The 26,066-nt window shown below is 35.8% G+C and overlaps 2 protein-coding genes across 2 annotated transcripts; one reads left to right on the top strand and one right to left on the bottom strand.

The window, feature by feature from the left end:
• The first annotated feature begins 346 nt into the window (after window positions 1-346).
• On the top strand, window positions 347-958 carry LOC132619628 (uncharacterized). Its single transcript, XM_060334474.1, has one exon. The coding sequence runs from the start codon at window positions 347-349 to the stop codon at window positions 956-958; it is 612 nt and encodes a 203-aa protein (XP_060190457.1).
• Window positions 959-9,079: 8,121 nt separating this feature from the next.
• Window positions 9,080-11,804, bottom strand: LOC132619131 (hyoscyamine 6-dioxygenase-like). The gene is made up of 5 exons (XM_060334087.1): window positions 11,689-11,804; window positions 11,378-11,591; window positions 10,730-10,995; window positions 9,760-10,069; window positions 9,080-9,458 (listed from the first exon to the last, which is right to left on the bottom strand). Exons 2-5 carry the CDS (start codon window positions 11,579-11,581, stop codon window positions 9,213-9,215), a joined length of 1,026 nt encoding a protein of 341 aa, XP_060190070.1. The 5' UTR covers window positions 11,582-11,591; window positions 11,689-11,804; the 3' UTR covers window positions 9,080-9,212.
• Between the last annotated feature and the right edge of the window lie 14,262 nt (window positions 11,805-26,066).

The raw sequence follows: 26,066 nt of genomic DNA, 5'->3' as shown, positions 1-26,066 counted from the left end.
ATTTAGTTCATGAGCTAGTAGACTAATGTATTAGGAGATACATGAATTGGTGGAACTAAATTCTACATTAGTCCAGTGAGTTCTTATTCATGTACTTGGAGGATGTGAAGTGTGAAATTATTAATAGTGATACATGTATTCTAGGCTAGATACATGGATAAATTCACCTATAAATAGTCATATAATCTAGTCATTTGGATTAAGTCAAGTTGAATAGAAAATCATCTTTTCTCCATTTCTCTTCTAGTGAGTTTTGAGTGTTATTTTTATTGTCTTGCTCTCCCAACTTTCCAACATTTGGTATCAGAGCCGGGGTATTTGAGAGATAACAAAACGTAGAGAGAAAATGACTAACACCAATGGAGCTCCATTCCAAGTTCCGATGCTCACTAAAGAAAATTATGGAAGTTGGTGCATCCGAATGAAAGCTTTGCTTGGAGCCTATGATGTTTGGGAAATTATGGAGAGCGGCGTTGATGAAGAAGATGATGTCGCTACCACAAAGAAGAAAGACCAAAAGGCACTCACACTCATCCATCAAAGTTTGGATGAAAAGATGTCCGACAAGGTTGCAAATGCAACCAACTCCAAGCAAGCATGGAATATTCTTCAAACTTCCTTTAAAGGTTTGGACAAGGTGAAAAAGGTTCGTCTCCAAACCTTGAGAGGAGAATTTGAATCACTGATAATGAAGGAATCCGAATCAGTTTCGGATTATATTTCAAGAGTCTTGGTGGTTGTCAATCAAATGAAGAGATATGGTGAAGAGTTGAATGATGATAGGGTCGTTGCAAAATTATTACGACCCCTAATTCAAAATTTAATCATATTAGTTGTTGCCATTGAAGAGTCCAAGGACTTGGACACCATGACCATAGAAGAACTCATGGGTTCTTTGCAAGCACATGAAGAAAAGTTGAAGAAACCGAAACAAGAGTCAGCTGAACAAGCTTTGTAAGCAAAACTTTCCTCGAAGGAGAAAGATGAAAGGCGTGGCTCACAACAAAGAGGTTGTGGGTGTGGAAGAGGTAGTGGTAGAGGAGGAAGAGGTGGTAGTCAACCTCCGACCAAAGAAAATAGAAGTCAAGCCTCCAACATAGGAAGAGGTCGCGGAAGAGGTAGAGGATGGAGGTCAAATCAAGAAAGGTATGACAAATCAAATATTGAATATTATACTTGTCATAAATATGGTCATTTTTCCTGGGAATGTAAAAATAATTTGGAGGAGATAAATAATTTTGTGGAGAGAAAAAATGAAGATGAAGATGACCCTTTATTCATGACATGTAAAGAAGAAGAAAGTGTAGAAAGAAATAAATGGTACCTTGATTCAGGTCCAGGCATCCGTATTTGCGGGAAGAAATATTTATTTGCGGAGTTTGAGGAATTTAATGGTGGCAACATCACTCTTGGAGACTCTTCAAAAGTTCAAATCAATTGAAAAGGTACGATTTTAATTTGTTTGAAAGATGGAAGTCATCAATTTATCTCCAATGTCATGTATATACCGGAAATGAAAAGTAATATTCTGAGTTTGGGACAGCTTTTGGAGAAAAATTATGACATTCATTGAAAGATAAAAAGTTGACTATGAAAGATGAAAATGGGAGATTGTTAGCCAAAGTTCCTAAGGCTAAAAATAAAATATTTGTTTTGAATCTTCAAAGTGATGTACCAAGGTGCCTATTTTCATGTGTCAAAGATTCATCTTGGATTTAGCATATGAGATTTGACCATTTGAATTTTGATAGTCTAAGGTTGATGAAAAAGGAAAATATGGTGAAAGGGTTGCCAACCATTAACCATCCTAATCAGCTTTGCGAAGGATATCTTTTTGGAAAGCAGTCAAGAAGAAGCTTTACCAAAGAGTCATTGACAAGAGCACGGTGTCCTTTAGAGTTGATTCATATGGATGTGTGCGCACCTATCAAGCCAGGCTCACTTGGTAAAATTAATTATTTCATTCTCTTTATTGATGATTATTCTTGAAAAACTTGGGGGTATTGTTTGGAGGAAACATCTAAGGTTTTTGAAAACTTCAAGAATTTTAAGAGCATGGCGGAGAAAAAAAGTGGCTACCAAATAAAGTCACTTCGGTCCGATAATGGTGGAGAATTCACTTCAAATGAATTCAAAGTTTTTTTGTGGAAAAACTGGAATTCATCATTTTTTGACCGTTCCAAGATCGCCCCAACAAAATGGCGTGGTGGAGAGGAAGAATCAGACTATTCTCAACATGGCAAGAAGTATATTGAAGACCAAAAATATGCCAAAGGAGTTTTGGGCTGAAGCAGTTGCTTGTGCGGTGTATTTATCAAATCGGCGTCACACCAAAAGTGTTCATGGCAAAACCGCAAGAGGCTTGGAGTGGTTTCAAACCAAAAGCTGCTCACTTGTGAGTGTTTGGAAGCATTACTTATGCACGTGCCGGATGAGAAGAGATCTAAGCTTGATGAAAAAAGTGGGAGGTATGTTTTCATTGGTTATGCGCAAAGATCTAATCGTTATAAGTTATATGACCCAATAAATGGCAAGACTTGCAAAAGGAAAAAGCACCATTGGAGTCAAATGGGTTTGCAAGCTAAAGAAAAATTTCAAAAAAGAAGTAGAGAGGTACAAAGCAAGATTGGCAGCAAAGGGGTACAAGCAAAAGGCCTGTATTGATTATGATGAGGTGTTTGCACCAGTTGCTCGTTTGGAGACAATCCGCTAGATTATTTCTTTGGCAGCTCAGAACCAATGGAAAATCCATCAAATGGATGTGAAGTCGGCTTTCTTGAATGAGATTTTTGAGGAAGAAGTATACATTGATCAACTTTGAGCTATAAGGTTGAAGGAGATGAAGATAAAATGCAGAAATTGAAGAAGGCTCTTTATGGTTTGAAACAAGCTCTACAGGTTTGGAATTGTAGAATTGACAAATACTTCTATGCAAATGGTTTTTCAAAGTGTCCACTGTTGACACCCAATTTTGTCCGCATTTCTTCCAAAATATTTATTTACACTTCTAATACTTTTGACAACTTAAAGAATAGTTATTTATTACAATTATTAGCTTTCTATTAATATCGTCGTTCTTCATTATCCAAATATAGTCATTTCCTGTTAGCATTATCATTATCATTATCACTATCGTTATCATTATCATTATCATCATCATCATCATCATCATCATCATCATTATGATTATTATTATTATTATTATTATTATTATTATTATTATTATTATTATTGTTATTATTATTATTATTATTGTTGTTGTTGTTGTTGTTATTGTTATCGTTATTGTTGTTAGTATTACTATTGTTACTATTACTATTGTTAGTTTTCTTATTGTTCTTGTTCTTGTTGTTATTGTTGCTATTGTTGTTTTTCTTGTTTTTCTTGTTATTGTTGTTATGCTTGTTATTATTGTTATTATTTTTGTTCTTGTTATTATTGTTATTATTGTTATTATTATTGTTGTTATTCTTGTTATTCTTGTTATTCTTGTTATTATTATTATTATTATTATTATTATTATTATTATTATTATTATTATTATTATTATGATTATCATGATTATCATTATCATTATTATTATTATTATTATTATTATTATTATTATTATTATTATTATTATTATTATTATTATTATCATCATCATCATTATATTGCGATCACTTAATATTATAATCGTCATGATCACTTTTAACATTTCTATTTGTCGTCTTACGCAAAACGCATCGCATTTATTTTATACAATTAAACGATATCATTTACTTACTTTTAAACTTTTAAATATTATCGCACAACTATTACGATATCATATAATTTTATTTTTTATTTGAGTACTAATAAATATATCTTTATATTTTATATTAAGTAATATTTTGATACATGTTAATTTATAATTAAATAAAAAGTGTCTTTAATTTTAATTTAGGAGCCCAAAAAAAAATATAAGGAAGAAAGCATCTTAAGTCTAAAATAAAAGACTTCATACTAGTCCAATTCACATAAAATCGGATCCAACAATTCAGCCAACTCTAGCCCAAAACATGGCCAAACGTTTCAGCTCATCCATCCCAAATATCCCTAAACATTTGCAAACCTAATTTGTACTTAAAATCAGCTGCACACATCCCTTTCTCATCCTTTTCCTCTTTCAAGCAAAGCTCCAATATTCATCAGCCATGGCAAAGCATTGTCCTTCCATTTCCGGGTAAGAATTGTTACCTATAATGTCCCCTCATACCTCCTCTCTGATGGGGTCAACACAAAAGGCCAAAACACTTCTGAAATTTCTGAGAAAAACAACTCTAGGAGATTCAATTTTGATTTCAAACGGAAAATTCATATAGAAATCCCGCCCAAAAAAAAAGAGATGAAACCCTAGCTGTTTCTTCCTCCTATAAATATTTGCTTCAAGTTCGTTTTTGAACAAGGTTTCTAGCTGCCACTCTTGCTCTCAAAAGCTTTTGTTTTCTTCTCTTTTCTTACCTCCTAAAAAATTCAACTGCTTGCTGCCATCTTTTTACATATAAAAAAATACTCAAGTTCGAGGTCGGAGTCTATCGGATCTAAGCCCCCGCACCCCAGTTTCACTGCACCTTAAAAAGGTCAGTCCTTTTCCTCATCTCGTTATTTTTCAAGTTGTAGTTAAGATGTAAAAATCTGAACCTATTCTTTATTCATGCATTGTTGACATGGATTTTTATTGTCTGAAACAGTATTGCTTAAGTCCTCTCAATAAATGTTTGTTAAAATGTGAATATTCATATGTGTTTATGTTCAGGAAATTAGTGTAGAAATTTCCTTTACATGCTTCCTGTTCCACCTAGTGTAATATTTCATGAACATGAATTCTTCTGTGTTATCTTGTGCCTAATAGTCTTCAAATATGGATATGATAATTTCCTTTGTGAAACTTTTATTTAGCCTATGCCTTTATCTTACTCCTATCTTGGAAAGTATGTTCATCTTTGAGTTTTAAAATAAAACAAAGAAAACAAATCCTATTCATGCCCTTTTGTACTTAATATATGCTTAGATATTAGGAATTTAGTCGTTATGCTCCGCCTTGTTGAAATTCCTGCATTTAAAAAAACCTCTCTTTATGAATCTGTTTATTTTCTCATCATCGAGGAGTATTTTCTATATTAGAAATCATGTTTCATCACATCCGTTTAATCAAAATATCTCTAAAATGAGAACTGGAGTTAGGTAATGTATGCTCACAGGTTTTGTCCATATAATAGAAACCATTTACTTAAGGTAGTTTAGGTGTTCTTTCATCTGTTGAGATTTAAGAAATTTTTGGTCCAAACGTATGATTATATGGAAGAATATTTATTTAATGAAATGACAAAGATTATAACTCGACTGATTTTGTGAATAAATACCTGTAGTTATACTTAAGGTTTTAGATGTTATAGGATTTAAAATATATCGGTTGAAGGCAGCTTTTATCATGTGTGCTAATCATGAAACCTTAGTATGTACTTACATGATTATATCTGGAGGATCTTATGTAATAAGGTTTGCCATCCTCGGTTATTTTTTAGTTTAACATTAAAAAAGATATGTCCTGCTATGTAATCTGTTCTGTGTCTTATTTTATTAATGATGTGTGTTCTCCTCATTTCTTTTATCTCTTGTTCGTATGGCGTCTTGAATGTAATCTTCGTGTTTGTCTAAATGAAGATGGTATATTGACAAATCCAAAGATTTTTCTTTGACTAACATACCGTGGAAATTGCTTATGTATATTATCTATTTAAGTACACGAAGCTTGGAAAGAATGTTGTCAAAATCTCATATGCTAAATGAAAACATTATGCAACTTCGTCAAAATATATGTTCAGTTTGATAGTTTCATACTTTAAATTATACGGCTTATTTGCGCGAAGAATTTGTTTAGTTTCCCGTGTTTATAAATTCATACATGTATCTTGCATTCTAATCCTTTTTTCCCTCCTCATCTTTGTTTACATGTGCACATTGGGAGCAAATGGAGTCTTAATTCGGGATTCTCGCAAACTTGGAGTCTTAACCCAAGACTCTCCTATTATCCGAGCATGGAGTCAATTTCGCAGAGTTTCTTTTAAGTGCATCGAATCTCCAAGAGGAACGAGCAATTTTCGCTTGGGGCCTCCCATGATAACCTTTCATCTACCAGTCATTCTATTTTCATTATTTTTGCTGACTTGTGTATGTTTGGGTTCATCCCAGTTTTGGGATTGTAGGATAAATTTATAGCAGTTAACACACAAGTTTTAGTTTTATCATTTAGACTACCGCCGATTCATTATTATTAGTAGGGTAATACTATCATCATTTTAAAGAGTAGTAATATTATATAAGAATTTAAGATAATGAACTTGACAACGGTTTTTGAAGCAGTCCTGTACCCGTTGAAATATATTAGTGCATTTCTCAAATCTTATGTTACTCTCTGCTAAAAAAAAAAACGTAGCTTTGGGGTAGATGGATTAAAAGTGTCACTTATGGTTGTGAGATATTTTCAGAGGATAATAACCTATTTGGAGACTTGCCAATGTTTTAAGCCAACAACTTTTTATTTTTTAAAATCGTTTTGGTTCCATAACATTTTTTAAAACTGCTCAAATGTATTTTTAGAACAATGAAGGCTCATGTCACTTTTCTCTGTATTCGGTCATCAGAAAAACTGCCCTTTGACAGCCTTTTGGATAACATATACAATATCAAACTTACTTAGCAAAATTTGTCATTTGGCTAACTTCCCAGTAGGCATAGGCTTCTGAAAGATATACTCGAGTGGATCCATCCTTGAGATGAGATAAGTAGTATATGCAGACAGGTAATGTCTCAACTTTTGTGCAACCCAAGTCAAGGCACAACAGGTGCGTTCCAACAAAGTATACCGGGCCTCATAAGGCGTGAACTTGTTGCTCAAATAGTATATTGCTTGCTCCTTCTTTCCTGTTTCATCATGTTGTCTCAACACGCATCCAAATGCATTCGCTAACACAGACAAATATAATAACAAAGGTCTTCCGGCTTCTGGAGGCACCAAAACAGGCAGATTAGACAAATACTCTTTGATTCTATCAAAAGCTCGTTGGCAATCTTCCGTCCATTAGATAGCAGCATTTTTCTTCAATAACTTGATTATTGGCTCACATATTACTGTCAATTGTGCTATGAACCGACTAATGTAGTTGAGACGACCGAGGAAACTCATCACGTCCTTTCGACTCTTTGGGGTGGGCAAGTCTTGAATAGCCTTTATCTTCGAAGGATCCAATTCAATGCCCCTCCTACTCACAATAAAACCTAACAGCTTCCCAACAGGAACACTTAATTAATATTTTCTTAAGAGGAGTGCAAAATACAAACTAGACAAGTAAAAGGGAACAGAACTAGTACTTGTCATTCTAAGAATTACTTTGTCAGCAGAGAATTGATATATTGAAAGGAGAGCAATTATAACCGCCACCCCCCCTACCCCCCGTACACGGACACACAATCTCTCAAGAGGAAGGTGATTAATTACATGTTTCTTATTTATATTCTATCTTTTTCATTTCAAATATTTGAGGAAATCCTATTAAAATTAGTTTCGTGTTTTACCAAAAAAAATTCTATTTACTATATTTATTATACATAAATTAAGCAGACATGGCACATGTCAGCACGAGATCAATGATGAGACAGTTGGAAATGCATGTGTACATAAAAATTGTTTGAATTTGACCACGAATACAGGGCCAAGATTTTGACTGCAAATATGGAATATATGGAAGGTTGAGACTTCTGGAGGGAAAACTTGTGGTTCACCGGGAGATTAAGGCTTCGTGATTTATGGAAGACTTATGATCACCACGGGATATTAAGGCTTCGTGATTTGCAATAGAATACGGATCTCAACACAGGAGACAACTTCTTGATATAAGGAAGACTTATAGATCACCATCCGAGATGAAGACGTCTTGAAATGCGGAAACTTATGGATCTTCTTGATATGCGGATGTCTTTCGGAATATATGGATGCCTTCTCTTCAATTCTGAATCCCCCTAGAGAGTTAGTGTTAGGGGATAGACAATTCTAAGTGTAGATGAACTTTCTTGTCTGATTTTGATTGGCTCATGTGAGTCATCAACTTTATGTGATAAGATTGCATTTGATTGGCTAAGACACGTCATTTTGGACACTTGGCAACTTTTGGTTGGTCCTTATTTTGACTGAAAATTGTCACATCATTTGAACATGTGACATCATCTTGTTGATCTTGAATATTTTGGGATGCCATGCACTTGACACGTGGCATGAGTTTGGGCCTCAAGATAAAAGAACTTGAATTTAATAAAATGGACTTATTTAATTGTGTAGTCCATTAATTGTTCAATCCAAATAAAAATGGATCTAATCCTAATCTTTTATAAATTTAATCCAATAAAATTAATGTGTTTACAAATGCAGTGATATCTATAAGAAGTGTACATGCTGACATTCATATGAAAAGGAGAGAGTGAGAATTTAATCATCCCTAAGAAAAGTGAAGTTAATTCTCATTCCAAATATATATAGTTGAAGTCAAGATTGAACAGAGAGTTACATTTTTGTCAACTAACAATTCTCACAGATGAGATATTTTATTCCCATATCTTTTTTCCTTCATTCACCATTTCAACAAAGAAATTCACTGCAAATCCAAAAAAAAATTGTTCTTTGAGCATACTGTCATGATAGCAGTCCAAGTTACCACATCATTACTTATAATTTTACCAAAAAGAGCCAATGAAGAGCTAGAATTCTTGGTTCTTGAGTAGATAATGAGGAGAGTGGCGACGGTGGGCAAACGAGCAAGAGATGTTCTTTGCTAAATTTGTAAAATAATTTATTTTAAATGTTCCATTTTACCCTTAATCTGATCTTTAACCTTTCTTGCAAATATTCTGAAAGGTAATTAAAGATCGAAAGTTTTAAAAGTTTTATAATTATACAAATGTTATGACATAAGTTGAAATTAAAAGAGTACTTATAAAAAGTTTCGTCATTTTGGTCTGAGCAAAAATATGTCGAACTACTCCAGGCAAATGGTAGATACGAACATGGAAAAAAAGGAATCAAAACTTCTTATTCATGAACAACAAGCTAGATCAAAACCTAGGTTACAAATTACACAGACATTGTAAATTAAAGCTCTTATTTTGGTGGAAATCGCATCCTTCTCACATGCAAATGCTTAAGCATCGATCTTGAAAGGCTCCAATGCTGCGTGGTAGACTGATTTCTTGCTGAGGTAATGTGGCACAAACTCAGCACTCCATTTGAAGGATTTGAACAGTGGGGGATTGTCCGGACCAAAGAGTGATTTTGCAGGTTCAACGACATCTTCAGGACAAATAAAAGTACCAATGGATGTACGTGCTCGAGTTGTGTTTGTCACCACTCGATGTGCCGCACTTGTTAGCTTCCCATTGCTAATTACCTGTATTATTACAACCATAAACAAATCAAGAAAGTTTTAAACAAGTCTAAAATTATCTTAATTCCTTGTTAGTTTGTTTTAAAAAGAATGTATCATTCTATATTCAGTAAGTTTTAATTTCAATAATGACATACACCTTTAGTTTAAGATTAGATAGGTATTTTGAAATGTGCATGCTATACACACCTTTAGTAAGAATACAAGATTTAAAAGTCAGTCCTACAATTTTAAACTCGTGCCAACTCAAATTAACTAAAACACAAAAAATGAAATGGATGGAAGAGAAATTAAGAAATTGTACCATCAGTGGTAAACCAGAATTGACAACAAATGCATGAGGTAGAGGCTCCACACCAATCCATTTCTCATCGTTCAATATTTGAAGGCCATATACTTCTTGTTGGATAATGGTTATTAGATTAACGTCGCAATGTCCACCAATTCCCAAAGTTAAAGTTGGATTTGGGCATGCTGGATAGTGATTGACAAGCATTCTCTGTCCAAGTTCTTTGTCAAAGTACCCTGTCTCCAAGCCTAGTCCTTCACTTACCAGACCCAAGATGATCTTGCTTAGCTTTCTCAGTTCATCAGAATATGTACCAATAACCTCCCTGAAAGTTCATTATCATATTTTACTTTGACATGCAAATACAAGGTAAGAAAACAAATTGAAGAATGTACTCAAACTTTTCTCGTGTCACTCTTGTATAGTTGTAAATTATAAAATTGATGATCGCCAATTCAGCTACGTATTTAAGACATAATACTGCCTATAAATATTACATAAGAGTGAAATGAAAAGAGAAAAAGGAAAAAGTTATTCCCTCTTAGTAATTTTTGCTTTTTCGAGATTCAGACTATGAGCCCGTTTGGATTGGCTAATAAGTTGCTGAAAACAACTTATAAGTTGTTTTCAGCTTTTTTGAGTGTTTAGCTGGCCAGCTTATAAGTCATTTTGTGCTTAAAAAAAAGCCCAAAAAAATAATTGGGTCCGTTTGGCTTAGCTTATCTAAAGTAGCTTATAAGCTGCTTTTTTTAAGCCTATCCAAACAGGCTCTATATAAATCTTAACTAACATTTTTAAACTGTATTTTTCATCATATGACATGAGAAGTATTTCAACTTATAGTATTTTTCGTATAATTTTTTAATATCTAAATTTTACTTTTAATACTGAGTTGATATAATCCAATTCAGTTTCAAAGATTAGTGAAATTGACTCTCTGGAAGTAAAGAGTATCACATAAAATGGGACGGGAAGGAGTAAGTACCTATATCTTGGAGGATTATCAGGCCAATTTAGTTTGTCTTCACCATCATGATTGCAGCTGTGTTCCAAGACATCCCTCCAGTACCGATGATCCTCTGAATCATAATGCTTTGCACTACTACTATACAGTGTTGCTGCACCTCTTGCTGTATTATTTGCTGCTTCCTTTGCATAATGCGCTTTCTCTTCCACTGGCAAACTGAAGAAGTCTTTGTACACTTCCACTGCCTCATCCATTAGATCTTCTGCTACTCCGTGATTGATTACCTGTTTCAATCGTGTTCATTTTTAATTCTCATGTTATAAATAAATGTCTTGTTTTTAATTTTGTTCATAATGTCATTAATTATGAGAGAATGCTATAAAAGTTAATTTTTGCATTCCATTGTTAACGAGAGGAAAGAAAAGGTGTACTCCCTCAGTCCCGCAGTATGCGAAGATGTTACTATTTGATGGTCAAACAATTGTTTCCTTGATTATAATTATCTCATTAGCTATTGATTTCTTGTAATTTTATGTGGTTTTCAAATATGTAAATTTAATTTTTTAAGAATTGAAGAATTTATAGTCAAAATTAAGCGTGTGACGACCCTCATAGTTCCAACTCCTTCACATAAATTATGACAGAATTGGAGTATACACTATAGACCTGAAAAAACCCATATTCTTCACAAGCTTTCAGAAGCTGTTGAACAACAACAGATCGTTCTTCACCCTTAGCTTTTCCCAAATCAACGATTGGAATATCCTTAGCAATTGGAACTGGATCAACTGGTCTTTCATGCAGTGGTATGCAATAACTTGGAGGAACTGCGTCTAGTTTGTTTGACCGGCTTGAGATGAGGTCCGCCATACTTTTTTATCTAATCAAAACAAAAAGGAAAACTGAATAAAAAAAGATAAGAAGAGTTCGTACATACAGCAACCACTAATTAATACTAGTAATACCTAGGAATGTACCTGGAGAATAAACTTCAGAGCATTATGAATACTTTTTAAATTTGCTTGTTTTCTTACAGGAGATGTGAAAGACCATTTATAGGGAAGAAAATTGCACAACACGTCCTCTAAGTATTTGGAAGTTATCCTAAAATTTCAAAATTTCACTACTAAAAAATTTCTATTTTTCCACTGAATTTCCCACTGAAAAATGTTCAGTGGCTTTTTCTTACTGAATGTCGTTGGAAAAATCTAAATAGTACGAGTAGTATTACGGAAAAAAATTAGGAAGTTTCCCACAATTTAAATGAGAACCTGTTTCACACCATGGTTTTCCCAGTGAGCTGGCTCGGTAGAAATAAGGTGGAAAAACATATTTTGTAACACAAATTTTTCACTGAATGTCGGTAGGAAAACCTCTATTTCTAATAGTGTCTGATGCTCACATTTTCAAAATCTCAAGAGCTAGTCCAAAGTAAATACGCTCGTCCCTTTTCTTTGTTGAGTTATATATTAAATATAATTTTTCCCTTTTCTGCTTGTCCACTACTCCACTTTCACAAATTAGAAACTAATTTCTTTTTAATTTTATCATGATCATTAAGTAATCATTTCTCAAAAGCTAGTTCAAAGGGTCAGAATTGCCCAATCCTTATAAAGAGTCTAAAAAACCCATTCATTTTTGATGTGGAACTCCATCACCCCTCGCACACCCAAACACTACCCAAAAACTGGAGCATAAAACCATCTGTTATGGGGTGGCAACATACGGAGTTTGGCTACCAGTTGTTAATTTTAGATTTTCAAATTATAGTAAATATGAGTAATTTAGTATAATAATCATTTAATTAATGTTTCTTTAACATAGTGCAAAATAAATAATGGACAAGTAAAAAAATAACGAAGGGTGTAAATGATTTATCTATCCTTCAAGGGTCGACCGTTTGCTTTCCAGACAAAGTAATCCCGCGATTATAGTTTTGAAATTATAATTCTGGGACTAATTTACCTCTCAGTTCGGATAAAATAACACCAAGTTTAAGGTATAAATTTATTTTGAAATTAATTATACCTTGAACTAACTAAAATAAAATTTAATCTCAAACTTAGTTATGAAATATTCCACTTTATCTCATAAATCGAACGACCCCTAACAAATTAATAACGAAACTATTTCCCTTGACACAAACTGGTCCCAGAAATTACTCCAGCTGTCTAGACAGTTATTGACTCATTGTACTCCACCAGATTTCAATGTGCATCTTTTCACATTGAAATAGCTACAGTATTTTTTAATTTCCATTTAGATGATCTTGAATGTGTGAGAAATGTCATTTCGCACGAAAGAAAATGTAATGTTGCAATGGTTTCAACAATTTTTACCCGTTTTACAGATCTTTATTTTTTTTACCCCCATTTTAGAGGATCTATAGTGTTTCTATACTTTTCCTCAGCATGACTCGAATCCTAGATCTACCGGTCGTGAGTGGAGGTGTTCTACAGACCTTGCAATCACAATACAATAGTAAAATGGTGCGTAATGTTTCTTTTTCTACTCTAAATCTATTTCAAGAATTTCCAATCCCGACACCATCAACCACAAATCACCATCCCAAACACAAAAAAAAAAAAAAAAAAGTAGGAGCAGATCCACAATTTTGGTTATCGATTCACTCGAATTCAGTAGTATTTGTCAAAATTCTATATACTTTTTTTGTTTCAATTTATATGTCTTACTTTCGCCAACATCTTATATGACATGTTTAAGACTACAAGATTCTAAAGACATTCTGGTACATTATACATATACTTAGTTTAAGATCACAAATTTCAAAAGTATCCTTCATTTCTTAAACTTATACTGACCCAAAAAAAGACACACCTTAATTGAAACCGGGGGAGTATATATTTAGAAATTTCCTAAATACCTATAAATGTTTTGATTGAAAATCTAAGTTTTATTATAGATATTAACTTGAAGTTGTGGTAGGAATCTGAAATTTGAAAATCCACTGGTGCCTAAAATAGGTTAAGATCAACACTATTCAACTACCATAACATGTTTAAGGTCCGGGGAAAAGGATGGGACATTACACTGAAGACGTTGAATAGTTTTTCAATTCTTGGAAAATTTTATATATTTCTTATTGGGGTTTATCGTCTTCAACCCCGCGCTACTAGTTTTTCCTCCGGTTCATAAAAATAACTCCCTCCGTCTCAATTTTTATGATGTAATTTGATTTGGCATGGAGTCAAAGAATAAAGGAAGACTTCTTAATCTTGTGGTCTAAAAAGAGCCAGAGATATTTATGTGTTTATAGATTATCTTGTTAAGCGTAAAAGGTAAAATTTAAAGTTAAATGTTTTCCAAATAAGAAAATGTGTCATTCTTTCTGGGGACTGACTAAAAAGAAAAGCATGTCATATAAATTAGGACAGAGGGACTACTAAGTATCTACTTAATCTTTTTATTTTTTGTTCAAAATAAGTGTTCACTTACAAAATCAAGAATACATGATAAGAGTTCACTTACAAAATAAGCCTTTTTATAAATGTGGATGGAGGGAAGGCTAGCGAAAATTGATACTCACATTTTTTTAATTTCAACCACAATTCCAAAGTAAATAAAAAGGCTTAATACATTAACAACCTCTGAAATTTGTAAGCAAATTACAGCTTATTCAAAATGAGCACATGAATATATGATAAAGTGTCCTTTAAGACACTTTCTGTTCAAATATTGATTTTTTTTTTTTTGCGCCTCTTTCCAAATGTCAACTACGAAGATAAGTTAACTACTTAAAATGTACTACTTCATTTAATTATACGCATTAGTCTCATTTCTCAATAAGCTGTAAAATCTCAGGCATGTTCCAATTGAGGATGATTTGTATAATTAAAGGAGATGACATACTTTATGCGATTGTCTTATCTACGTGATGGACATTTGAGATCACATGCAAAAGTTTATTTCTAAATTTGAACTGAAGATCACATGCAAAAGTTTATTTCTAAATTTAAACTGAAAGTGTCTAATAAGAAGACTTATCTTGTGTTCAGATGCTCAATTGAAACAAACCATTGTTCGCATGTCCAGATGAAATTTGCTGACAAGTTTAAGAGTTTGCCGATGTATTAAGCCTAAATAAAAATGATGCTTACACAATCAGTTACAAAACAACAAAATACATTTTTTTTACCCGGACGGGCGCACACACAACAATGATGAGCGAAAGGTGATACCAACTCAATTGATTGTATACAACTAAACGTTATAAGAATGAGCGAAGTAGAAAATAGTACTACTAAAAAAATGTCGCTTTCTCGCCAGATTTTTAAGTTTGATTGTTCACTTTCGTAGATTCAGATGATATACAATCTTTCTGACAAGAGGCGGAAAACAAGGTAAAGCTATTGGGTTTGGCCGAACACACGCGTTGTACACTCACTCCGCCCCTGATTCTGACCTCGACCAACGAGTTATCATATTATGATTCACATTGACTATTCACTCCTATATCAATCTTTATCTAAAGTTTAATTTTAATAATATTTATACTCCCTCCATTCACTTTTACTTGTCTTAACTTTGCACACTCTTAAGAATTAATAAATGAAATATATATTTCATCATAATACTCGTATTAATTAGTATATACTCTCAATAGTTTGAAAATGAGTAATTAATGTTAACGGTAAAACAAGAAAAAAAAATTACCTTTCTCTTGATATGTTAAAGTGTACAAATAAAAGTGAACATATAGTATTTACTATTTTTAACTGTACTATAAAATTAGACATACACATGCAACATGTACCGAGAAGTTAGCATTAAGATTAGCATTAACTCCTTATCTGTCTTTACTTTGAGATGGGAGTTTAATTTTGCTTTTGTCAAATCACAAGCCCTCCAAAATCTAATTTTGATCAAGTCCTTCAAAAATCAAATTTGGGGCGTCGTTATCCTGGTACTTGAATAAACGAAAAATGGTAAAAAATGTCCCTAATATATTGAACATAGATTAATTTGTCTTTCTTTAATCTATTGGACGGCAATTATCCTTAACATTAGTTTGGGGTTAAAAGTGACCGGTCCCTTCTTCCACCTATTAGACATCAATTATCTTTACGGTTAAAAATATCCCTCCTTTTAACGGATTAACAAGATGACATATGTGGAGTTTTAACTAAATAGGGGTTACTAATTTGTTGATCCACATAAATATTAGACATAACCCAAAAATTATCTGATCCATCCGAATTTATTTGTGCAGTAATTGTTGAGGTTGAATTTCTAAAGAATCTATCATTGTTAAAAAATGAAGAAGCCGAGTTAAACCTAGATCTGAAGTCGATTGGAGTTTGTTCGAACCGGCTTTGAACAAAAAAATCGCAACTTCAAACCATGAATACAACGTCCACAAGAAGGGACGTCAGTACGAATAATGTACTGAGTATGTAAGGCATGGATAACAACATAATACAGATATGCAAAGTAACATGAAATAAGAGAGAGATAATATGTACGTCCGGATGCCTCTTGAGGCGGATGTCATGCATGCTTAACTTTAAAAAAAAAACATTTTTATACATATACATAGTACCATACCCGGCCATTAAGACTCGGTGTCAAATATATAGTATCATGCCCGGCCATTAAGGCTCGATGTTATCATCATTAGCTCGCATCCAGGCCTCCCGTTTAACCAATTTCCTTTTTAGTGATCCAGGTTGTCCCTTATACTCATCCCTGGTCATCATGCCGCCCTTTTTCTTCTTTTATTACCTTGTGGTGGACTTCACTACATATTTAAATGTAACTCATATTTTCTCCGGTGAGAGCAGTTCTAACCATAGCTTGGAGACACAATATACTTTATTGACAAGACTTGTTCGTTTTGTTTGTTAATTCTCCTTCATCTTATCATACTTCTTGTTCCATATTTGTTTCATATATATATATATATATATATATATATATATATATATATATATATATATATATATATATATATATATATATATATATATATACTTACATTTAGTCCATTTCCACGTTCCGCTAGTAAATCTATACTTCTCAAACTTTGGCTCCCCTTTCTGAGCTTAGGAGTAGTGTAATTCATCTTGAAACTGAATTTGGCTTCCCCCCTTTAGGGACGTTCTCATATATTAATAACATTTGAGTGTTAACAAGATTTGGTAGCCATCTGGCTGACATTAGCGGTCCTTTCACTCTTTTATCCCATAGAATATCAGAATTTTCCTTCATTGTCTGGTTTAATTCATTTCCTTTTTACTAGCTGAACATTTGTACTAAGTCAAGGATTTACACATATTAAAGACACCTCAGAACACTTCTTCATTTCATGATCATTAATCCTTTAGGCTAATGAATTAATGGTGACATCACAGTTTGTCGAGGTCTTTACACGATGCTCCTTCAGCCATAATCTTCATTCTCGACTATACTAAGATCCTTGAGATTCTGGTTTCTTTTAATTCCTGATTCACATCTATGCTATACTATTCATATCAGGATTCATCTTTTCATTAGCTTAACTTATATTGTCTCATCATCCTTAATAGTTTGCGTCACAGTTCTGCATCATAGTTCTTCAAATTTTCTTACCAATTCTTGTGCTTATCATGAAATGTTCGCAAATGTACTCTTTTTGTCTTCTACCTTCGTCCAACCCTTACGATATTACAACTTACCCGTATTCCTGCACATCCCTCGTACCTTCTTCCTATTTCCTTTATGACCAAATTTCCATACTTTTTATCAAGACTCTTATCTCCGGTTATCAATGTTTTGCCTCTTGCTAGATTTATTAGCTTATTATCATTCCTCTTGTCCTCGATAGTTACACAATTTTTTCTGGTCAATCCATTAGTCAACTATTTTTACTTTCGTCCTTAGAACCTTGCTTAACTTTCCTCGCTCATCAAGCGCTCTTCTCCACCTTGCGATTTTACCGCATTGGCCCCGGAATTCGTAAAATACTCTATTAGAAGTACGAATCCTTTCCATTTCTAAGATCGTCTCTTAGGGGGGTGGTTTGTCCATTTCCTAGGCGAACGTATCAATATGACTTCATATTTATCCTCTCGGACGTACCATAAGAGTCGAAATTCCCTTAGCATTTTTCGTAAAATTGATTTCTCCGTCTCGGATTACATCCATACCCATCGTCATTATACTTCAACCCTATTTATCCAGATTTGTTTCCAAGATCTTCACATTTGTATTTTATCACATTTTGCCATCCTCTCTCCTCTCTGCTTACATACTTTAGAAATTTATCCGAATGGCTTTTCATCTTTACCAACGCCTTAATCCTTTTCTCAAGAATTCCACTTAACCCTTACTAGCAATATACTTCCCTTACTCATGCTTCTTCTCTCCTCATGATATCATAATCTTATTACTCTTATATATATACATATTCCTTTTCCCCCAGTATTATTATATCATAATTACTTTACTTTAATATCTGGAGAAAGACAATATCGACCTATTCTGCAACACTTGCTACCTTAACTTCAATACCCAACTTGATCCATACCTTTAGTGTCTCATAAGATAATCATAAGACTCATATATTTCGGGTTGTCAAATGACCTTCACCACATTAGCTAAAAAGATTTAGATATCTTTCCTTAAAGGAATCTCATCCATCCTTTTTATTACAGTCTGGTCTTCGTCACTTATCCTTGAACATCTATTTGAAGTTCTAAAAGAAACTCAAATAAAATTCTGTAATACATTTTTTTCCTCGATTGAAAAAGTACTTAACTTTCATGATTGGATAAATACTATCATAACCTCTGAAATTTCCCTTCGTCCAGAAAATTGCTGCAGTCATAAATCAGCACGCGCGACTGCTTGTTCATCCCTACTTCCGGGGTTACTAGCGATAACAAAATGTCTTAGTCACAATTATCCATAATTACTTTGGTGATCCACTTCTTCAAAATTTTCATTTACCAACAATCAGGTAATATCTCATAATAATCATACATAACATAAGAAGTGTTAATAAAAGGACCTATGTACCTGTAGTCGGTCCATCCTGATCCCGCTCTGGGGAACTGTGTAGTGAAACATCTCCTTCGTCATTCTCCCGCCATCTACTAATCTGCTCCTCCTCATCTTCTCCATCATAGTCTATAGCATATGCTCTGGCCCTTCCTGATTGATCGAAGGCCAAGACAGAGGACTAGGGCACACTGTAACGCTCACGCTAGTAGATGCTCTAATAAAATGCTCCATCACAGGAGAAACCGGAGGAGCCAAATCTGGTACAACCTTAGGAGCCTCTTGCTCCACTGGGGTCCCGTATGAACCCTCAGACGGGTCCGTCTCATAACTGTCCTCTGATGGATCCTCCTCTACAGGGGTCACAGACTCTAGGGGAGTCGTCTCAATGTCCTTGGAAGGATCGGTCTCTATAGAATAACTAAGGCCCCTCCTATTCTGCCCCGGGGGTGATGCTGGTCCAGAATCTATCTTGGGGGCCTTCCTTGCACCCCTATCATCTGAAATCGTCCTCTTCATCTGAATCAATCTGCACAAAAGAGAGTCAGAAACTATCTTTCCTAGACTTTGGCTCTATCGCACGATCTAAGATGAGAAGCAAGGTCAATCATTCCTAAATGCGTCGCAGCCTCCTGTTTATAAGTATGGCGCGCTTCACACCCATAAGCAAGACTCTACTGGACACAGTCTGTAGACAACCCTAGGACAGAACTGCTCTGATACCAACTTGTCACACCCCAACGAGGGGCATGACCGGCTCCGACCCATAGGCCGGGAACCACCTGACTTAACATTTACCTTGAATAACATATAACATAACTCAAAGAATACTTACACGCAGAAAGGTCCCAACGTAAAAATATTCGGTAATCCAACATATATGTGCATATGCAAACCAATAAGGTCGCTACAACATCACGAGTATCATAGAGCCGACAAGGCTACATAAATTGCTAACTACGTACAAATGTCTACAGATCTCTATGGGAATATAAACTGTAGGAAGGACGGTACAAGGCCTTGTCATACTCATATGCACAAATCAAAATATCATACCAAGATAGACTACAGCTCCAAACCAAGTGGAGCGCACTGACTGCAGCTGAGGGAATACCCTACTGCGCTGGGCTGCTCGCCTGACTACCTAAACCTGCGGGCATAAACACAGCGTCCACAAGAAGGGATGTCAGTACGAATAATGTACTGAGTATGTAAGGAATGGATAACAACATAATACATATATGAAAAGTAACATGAAATAAGAAAGAGATAACATGTACTTCTGGATGCCTTTTGAGGCGGATGTCATGCATGCTTAACTTAAAATAAAATATTTTTATACATATACATAGTACCATGCCCAGCCATTAAGGCTCAGTGTCATGTCATATATATAGTATCATGCCCAGCCATTAAGGCTCGGTGCTATCATCATTAGCCCGCGTCCGGGGCGATATCATAATATGCCCACTGCAGTAGTGTGCACATCTACGTGTCATGCCCGGCGGACTATAGCGCGGCGCTGTCTGAGAAAATACATACATATATATATATATATATATATATATATATATAAAGCATGGATGGGAGCTCAATCAAAAGCCATAACTATATCGGAGTGACGTGAGGTCGGTAGCCTCCGATTATATTATGGATCAATCATCATCGTTTATCCCACCTTAAAGGAACAAGGGTCATAAGGTGAGATTACCAATAATGAAAGAAATTAAGAAATTATAAAGTAAGCTCAATCATATCATAATAATATAAAGCTCATGTACTTGGAATCTCTATGAATAAAATCATCTCATAATAACATGAAATCCATATGCCTTGGAGCTTTGATAAATAAATCCCTCATAATCATCGTCATGGTTATCATAAAAAAATTATTCATCTTTAGCATCATAAAAACTTTAAGAGTCATGAATCTCTAACATTCTTGGAAATGAGGATTTTTATGGAATTCATGCATGGGTTGGTAGAAAAGGAATCATGCCTTTAGAAGCTCAATAACATCATAAGGATTATGAGATTCGTGGACTTCTAGCATTTCTGTAACCAAGGATATTATGGGTATGACACAGGTTTATAACAAAATGATCATGCCTTTAGAAAGAAAGGGACTAGCCTTAACATACCTGGAGGCTTCTTTCTCGACTTTCCAACTTACTTCCTATCTTGAAATTTACTTAAGATCATTCGCAATCCCGCAATCTACATATAAAACAATTCACACTATTATTAGACTCATCCTCACATGTTTCTCTTAAGCCTTTAATTCGAATCCATTTAGAATCTGCCGAAATTCGGGCAGCATCTCCCCTGTATATATGCCTAGCCCGAAATCACAATACCAACAACTAACAACAACAACAACCATACCAACATCAACCACAATATCATCAAGATTCTACAAGACAAATATGCACAATTTCATCTAAAACTTTCTTCAAACCTCAATTCATACGCCAACAATACCAACGCAATAATTATAACTCTTATTCTCGTAAATATTCCTGAATCAATATTAATAAAAAGAGATTCATACCTTACTTTTGCCAGAATAGCAAAATATTCAATGTTTACTTGAATCCAAGTCAACTCCAACACAAAACAAAACTATAATCGCGACTATACGTTACTCGGACCTCGATTAATACTATGTCATTTGAAAGTTAGGTAAAATCCTCACTTTGTGGTGTATATAAGCTCTCCTATGTTGGCTGAGCTTTCTAGAGTATTTGGGAAGTTTATTATAGAGAAAAAGATGGATTTTAGCCCTTATATAGTGGATTAAAGTCGGTTGGCACTGTAACACTGTAGCACTGCAGCAGCGCGCAGTGCAGTCCCCTGCTCTGCCCGCCTAACTTGTAATGTCCATAATTCTCTACTCCGACGTTGTATCGATGAGCCGTTTGTTGCGTTGGAAACTAGACTTCATGAATTTCAATTTAGGCTTTTGCTTTGCTTCAAAACTCCTACTATACTATAAGATATTCTTCCTCAAATTTGGGCCAAAATTTCCCCTCATATTTTTCTCCAAAATTCTAAAAACTTAATTCCCTTAATTTACTTGCTCTCCAATCCTCTCATATCTTACTATATGAACTTAAACCCTCATAACAAAAAAAAAAATATTGGTGCACATGTTCTCGTATATCCTTGAAAGTAACTCCAATATCCTGACTTAAAACATCTAACGCTTATAAATCTTAACGTACAAAACTACGGGTGTAACATCAGTGTCAGCTCCACATGTGTCATCTCATAATTTCGTTAAAAGAAGGGTTTTAATGGCTAATTTTTTAACTTTTTAACTCGGTCATTAACGTTACTCCCTCCATTCCATAATAAGTGACTTTTTAGGCTTATGCACAATCCTTAAGAAAGTGCTCACTCCTAGAAAATTTGAAGTGTTTTTACTAACTTACCCCTAATTAAATGCCTACATAAAGAAAAATTTAATGATTCTTGATTATGTAAATAAGGACCATTTTGGAAGAAGAAAATCAATTTCTTCTTGAAATCCTAAAGCACCACTTATTTTGAAATAAAATGAAAAGTCTAAAAAGTCACTTATTATCAAATGAAGGGAATAGTAATTAGGGCACAAATAATTGGGAGGAACATTTTTAATTAGAAAATTAACTTTAAAGACAATTCAGATCCGACATGTAGAAAGATGACAAATATCGGGAACGACACAATTCTGGTAGCAAATTAAAGTAAGTACTGAAGATTCCTTGAAGTTGATATTCGTTTGTCCCTAGTTATTGCACACTTAAAGGTAGATATGCGGCCAGATAGTTTGGCTCTCAGCGCTTAAGTTTGTCGTCTTGAGCATATCTATCCATGCAAGCTTCATTAATTAATTTATTAGATAAATACATAAATCATAGCAGTTCTTGAAATTTGTAATTTCTGGCATCGATAGTGTAACAAACTGTTCAGATGACCTCCATAGGATACCGACAAAGAGGCTCGTCTTTTAAATGACTTGGAAAAGGAGTACACAGATGAGTGATAATTTAATTTTTACTCCCTCGGTTACTTTTATTTGTCATGTATTCTCCGTTCATTTTTAATTGTTAATTGCCTTGGCACAACTCTTAACGACCCATAAGTAGAATGATGATTTTATTATATCACCATTAATTATTACTCTCTTCGTTCGTTTTTACTTGTCCACTATTCCAAAAATAGATTTTCACTTTTACTTGTTGTATACGGTAAAAATCGGACATATGCTAGACCGGTGAGACAGGAGATCGAGGGAAGAGAAAAACAAGCACGAGCATGAAGATTTTCTTTCGGACCGGAGAAGTGCTTGATTCGAAGAAAGCGAAGGAAATCGTTTGGTCCGGTTTCTCCATAGCCGAGTTGATCGTGGCCATTGGTCCGGTTGGTCGTGGCCGTTGGCCCAGTTGTTCGTGGCCGTTGGTCCTGGTGATCCGTTACACAATTGTCACGCGTCAAGACCGTTCTGCCACATTGTACTACCTGTTGTACGAGTGTCAGACCGTACGACCCAACCTTATCCTTTTAGGGTTTTTCCTTATTCAAAAGAGCTTTATGTTGTATGAGGCCCATAAGGCAAAACTATAAATAGGGGGAATTACCCTACTTTCAAGGGTTGGCTTCTTCAGTTCTAGAACATTGTAATAACAAAATATATAAAATCTCCCCCTCTCATTCTCTGATTTTGGTCCGGATTTACTGTGTTCTTCTTTAGCTTTATTCAATTAAACAATATCCATATATTATTAAATACATTTAGTGCAAACCATCGATTATTATTCATTTGCTCATAGCATATCCATATATATCTTTTCTCAATCAAATAGATTAAAGCTCAACCACATATCCTATACCTAACTCTCAAATTTAATTGATTACCTAAATTTGGGGCAACAGTTTGGCACCCGCCATGGGGCTAGGATAATAGTGGTCTTTGATCTTAGTTTTTATCTTACCCATCAGAATCGAAAATATCTTTTGTTCGTCTCTGTGAAAACAGACCAAATGGCTAACAGTGGACAATCTGGTCACGTCAACAACAACGAGATTGTGGCCGAAAATGAAGACAGTGGGCCACGAGGATTACCAGCAAATCCCGGTGACCCGAACCCCGTTAATTCGAGGGAGGGCCTCAACCGGCAAAACACCGTGAATCAGGAGAATGCCGCCCCGCCGGCCACCGATCCTTTAAATACTCACAATTCAATTACTTTGTCCCGGACACAAGGCCGGAAAGTACCGGATACCCCGGATGATAATATTGACTTACGTTTAATTTTTAAAATGTTGCAGGAACAGAGAGCAGCGATTGCCGAACAAGGAATCGCAATAGCCCGGTTGCAAAGCAAAAATAATAAAACGACCCCGGAGAGGACGAAAGGTGTTGCTGAACCTAGAAGGGACGAGACGCGGATGGCAGAAAGTAATGGGTCCGGAGCTAGTTCGTCCACCGAAGTCCTGAGAATGCTCGAAACATTGGCGAAGCGGGTAGACTCAACTGAGAAGAGGGTGGAAACATACAACTCTCGGGTGGACCAGATCCCGGGGGCTCCACCTATTCTGAAAGGACCGGATTCGAAGAGGTACATCCAGAGTCCTTTTCCTCCGAGTGCGGCTCCGATGTTGATCCCGAAGAGGTTCAAAATGCCGGATATCCAGAAATATGACGGCACAACGGACCCTCAGGAACACGTGACTTCATACACTTGTGCCATAAAAGGCAATGATGTTGAAGAGGACGAAATTGAATCCATTTTGCTGAAAAAGTTTGGGGAAACTCTATCAAAGGGAGCGTTGACTTGGTACGACCATCTGCCCGATCATTCAATCACTTCTTTCAAAATGCTCGCCGATGCGTTCATAAAAGCTCATGCCGGTGCCAAAAAGGTGCAGGCTCGTAAGGCGGATATTTTCCGCATAGCCCAAAGGGATGATGAGTTATTGCGTGAATTTGTCAATCGGTTCCAAAGGGAACGCATGGAGCTCCCTCTGGTTCCGGAGGAATGGGCTGCACAAGCTTTCACCAAAGGGCTCAATCCTCGGAGCTCGACGGCCTCATTCAAACTAAAGGAAAACTTGCTGGAATACGAGGCTGTGACCTGGGCGGATGCCCATAACAGATACGAGTCGAAGATTCGGGTATAGGATGACCAACTCCAGCTTCCCCCGGGGCCCGTGAATATGAAAAAAAGCTCGGAGAGATCACAAAAAAATTACGAGCTGGAGTCCAGACCATCGAGGGAAAGGTATGGGCCATACTCTCATTCGGAAAAGCCAAGCTTCAGGTCGAAAAAATCAAGGGTTGGCCCGAGTCATTTCTCCGGGCGGGGTGATAAACGGGCCGAGCGCCCACCGAACAGTCGAGGTCTCTCATTCAGGAGCGATGCCGGAAGCTCGGCTAGCAACAAAGACATGCCGAGGATATCGGAGTACAACTTCAACTTCAACGTCAACACTTCGGACCTCGTCTTGGCTATTGGCCGTATCGCAGATGTAAGATGGCCGAGACCACTAAGGTCAGACCCGGGCCAACGGGACCCGGGCCAACCCGGGCCAACGGGACCCGAGCGTGATGTGTGAATATCATGGAACCCATGGACACCGAACTGAGGATTGTCGCTAGCTAAGAGAGGAGGTGGCTCGGTTACTGAAGAATGGCCATCTCCGAGAATTGCTAAGTGAACGAGCCAAAGGTCACTACAAGAAAAGGGAGTCTCATAAACTGGCCGAACCAGTAGAACTCAGCATATAATCAACATGATAATCGGGGGTACCGATACCCCACGAGGGCCGGTGATGAAACGGACGAAGGTTTCTATTGTGCCAGAGAAACGCAGCCGGGATTACTTACCCGAGGGTTCCATCTCTTTCAGCAACGACGATGCAGAAGGCATCATTCAACCGTACAATGATGTGTTGGTAATCTCTATACTTATTTTTAAAACACAAATTAAACGTATTTTGATTGACCCAGGCAGCTCGGCCAACATCATCCGGTGGAGAGTGGTCGAAAAGCTAAGGCTACTTGATCAGATCGTACCGGTAGCCCGTGTTCTCAGCGGGTTCAACATGGCGAGCGAAACCACGAAGGGGGAGATATCTTTGCCGGTTAACATTGATAGCACTATCCAACAAATGGTGTTCTATGTAATTGAAGGAGATATGAAGTATAATGCATTGCTGGGTAGACCTTGGATACATAGCATGGGGGCCGTGCCGTCAACATTACATCAACCGCTGAAATTCCTGACCCCGGAGGGGATAAAAAACATCCGAGGTGAAAAGCCCGCTGCAAGGGAGAGATTCGCGGTCGAGGAAGCGACACCTCAACCCAAAA

Source organism: Lycium barbarum, chromosome 11 (assembly GCF_019175385.1).
Source record: "Lycium barbarum isolate Lr01 chromosome 11, ASM1917538v2, whole genome shotgun sequence".
NCBI classification, from domain to species: domain Eukaryota; kingdom Viridiplantae; phylum Streptophyta; class Magnoliopsida; order Solanales; family Solanaceae; genus Lycium; species Lycium barbarum.
The sequence above is the reverse complement of the archived record's forward strand: the minus strand, read 5'-3'. Positions and strand labels throughout refer to the sequence as shown.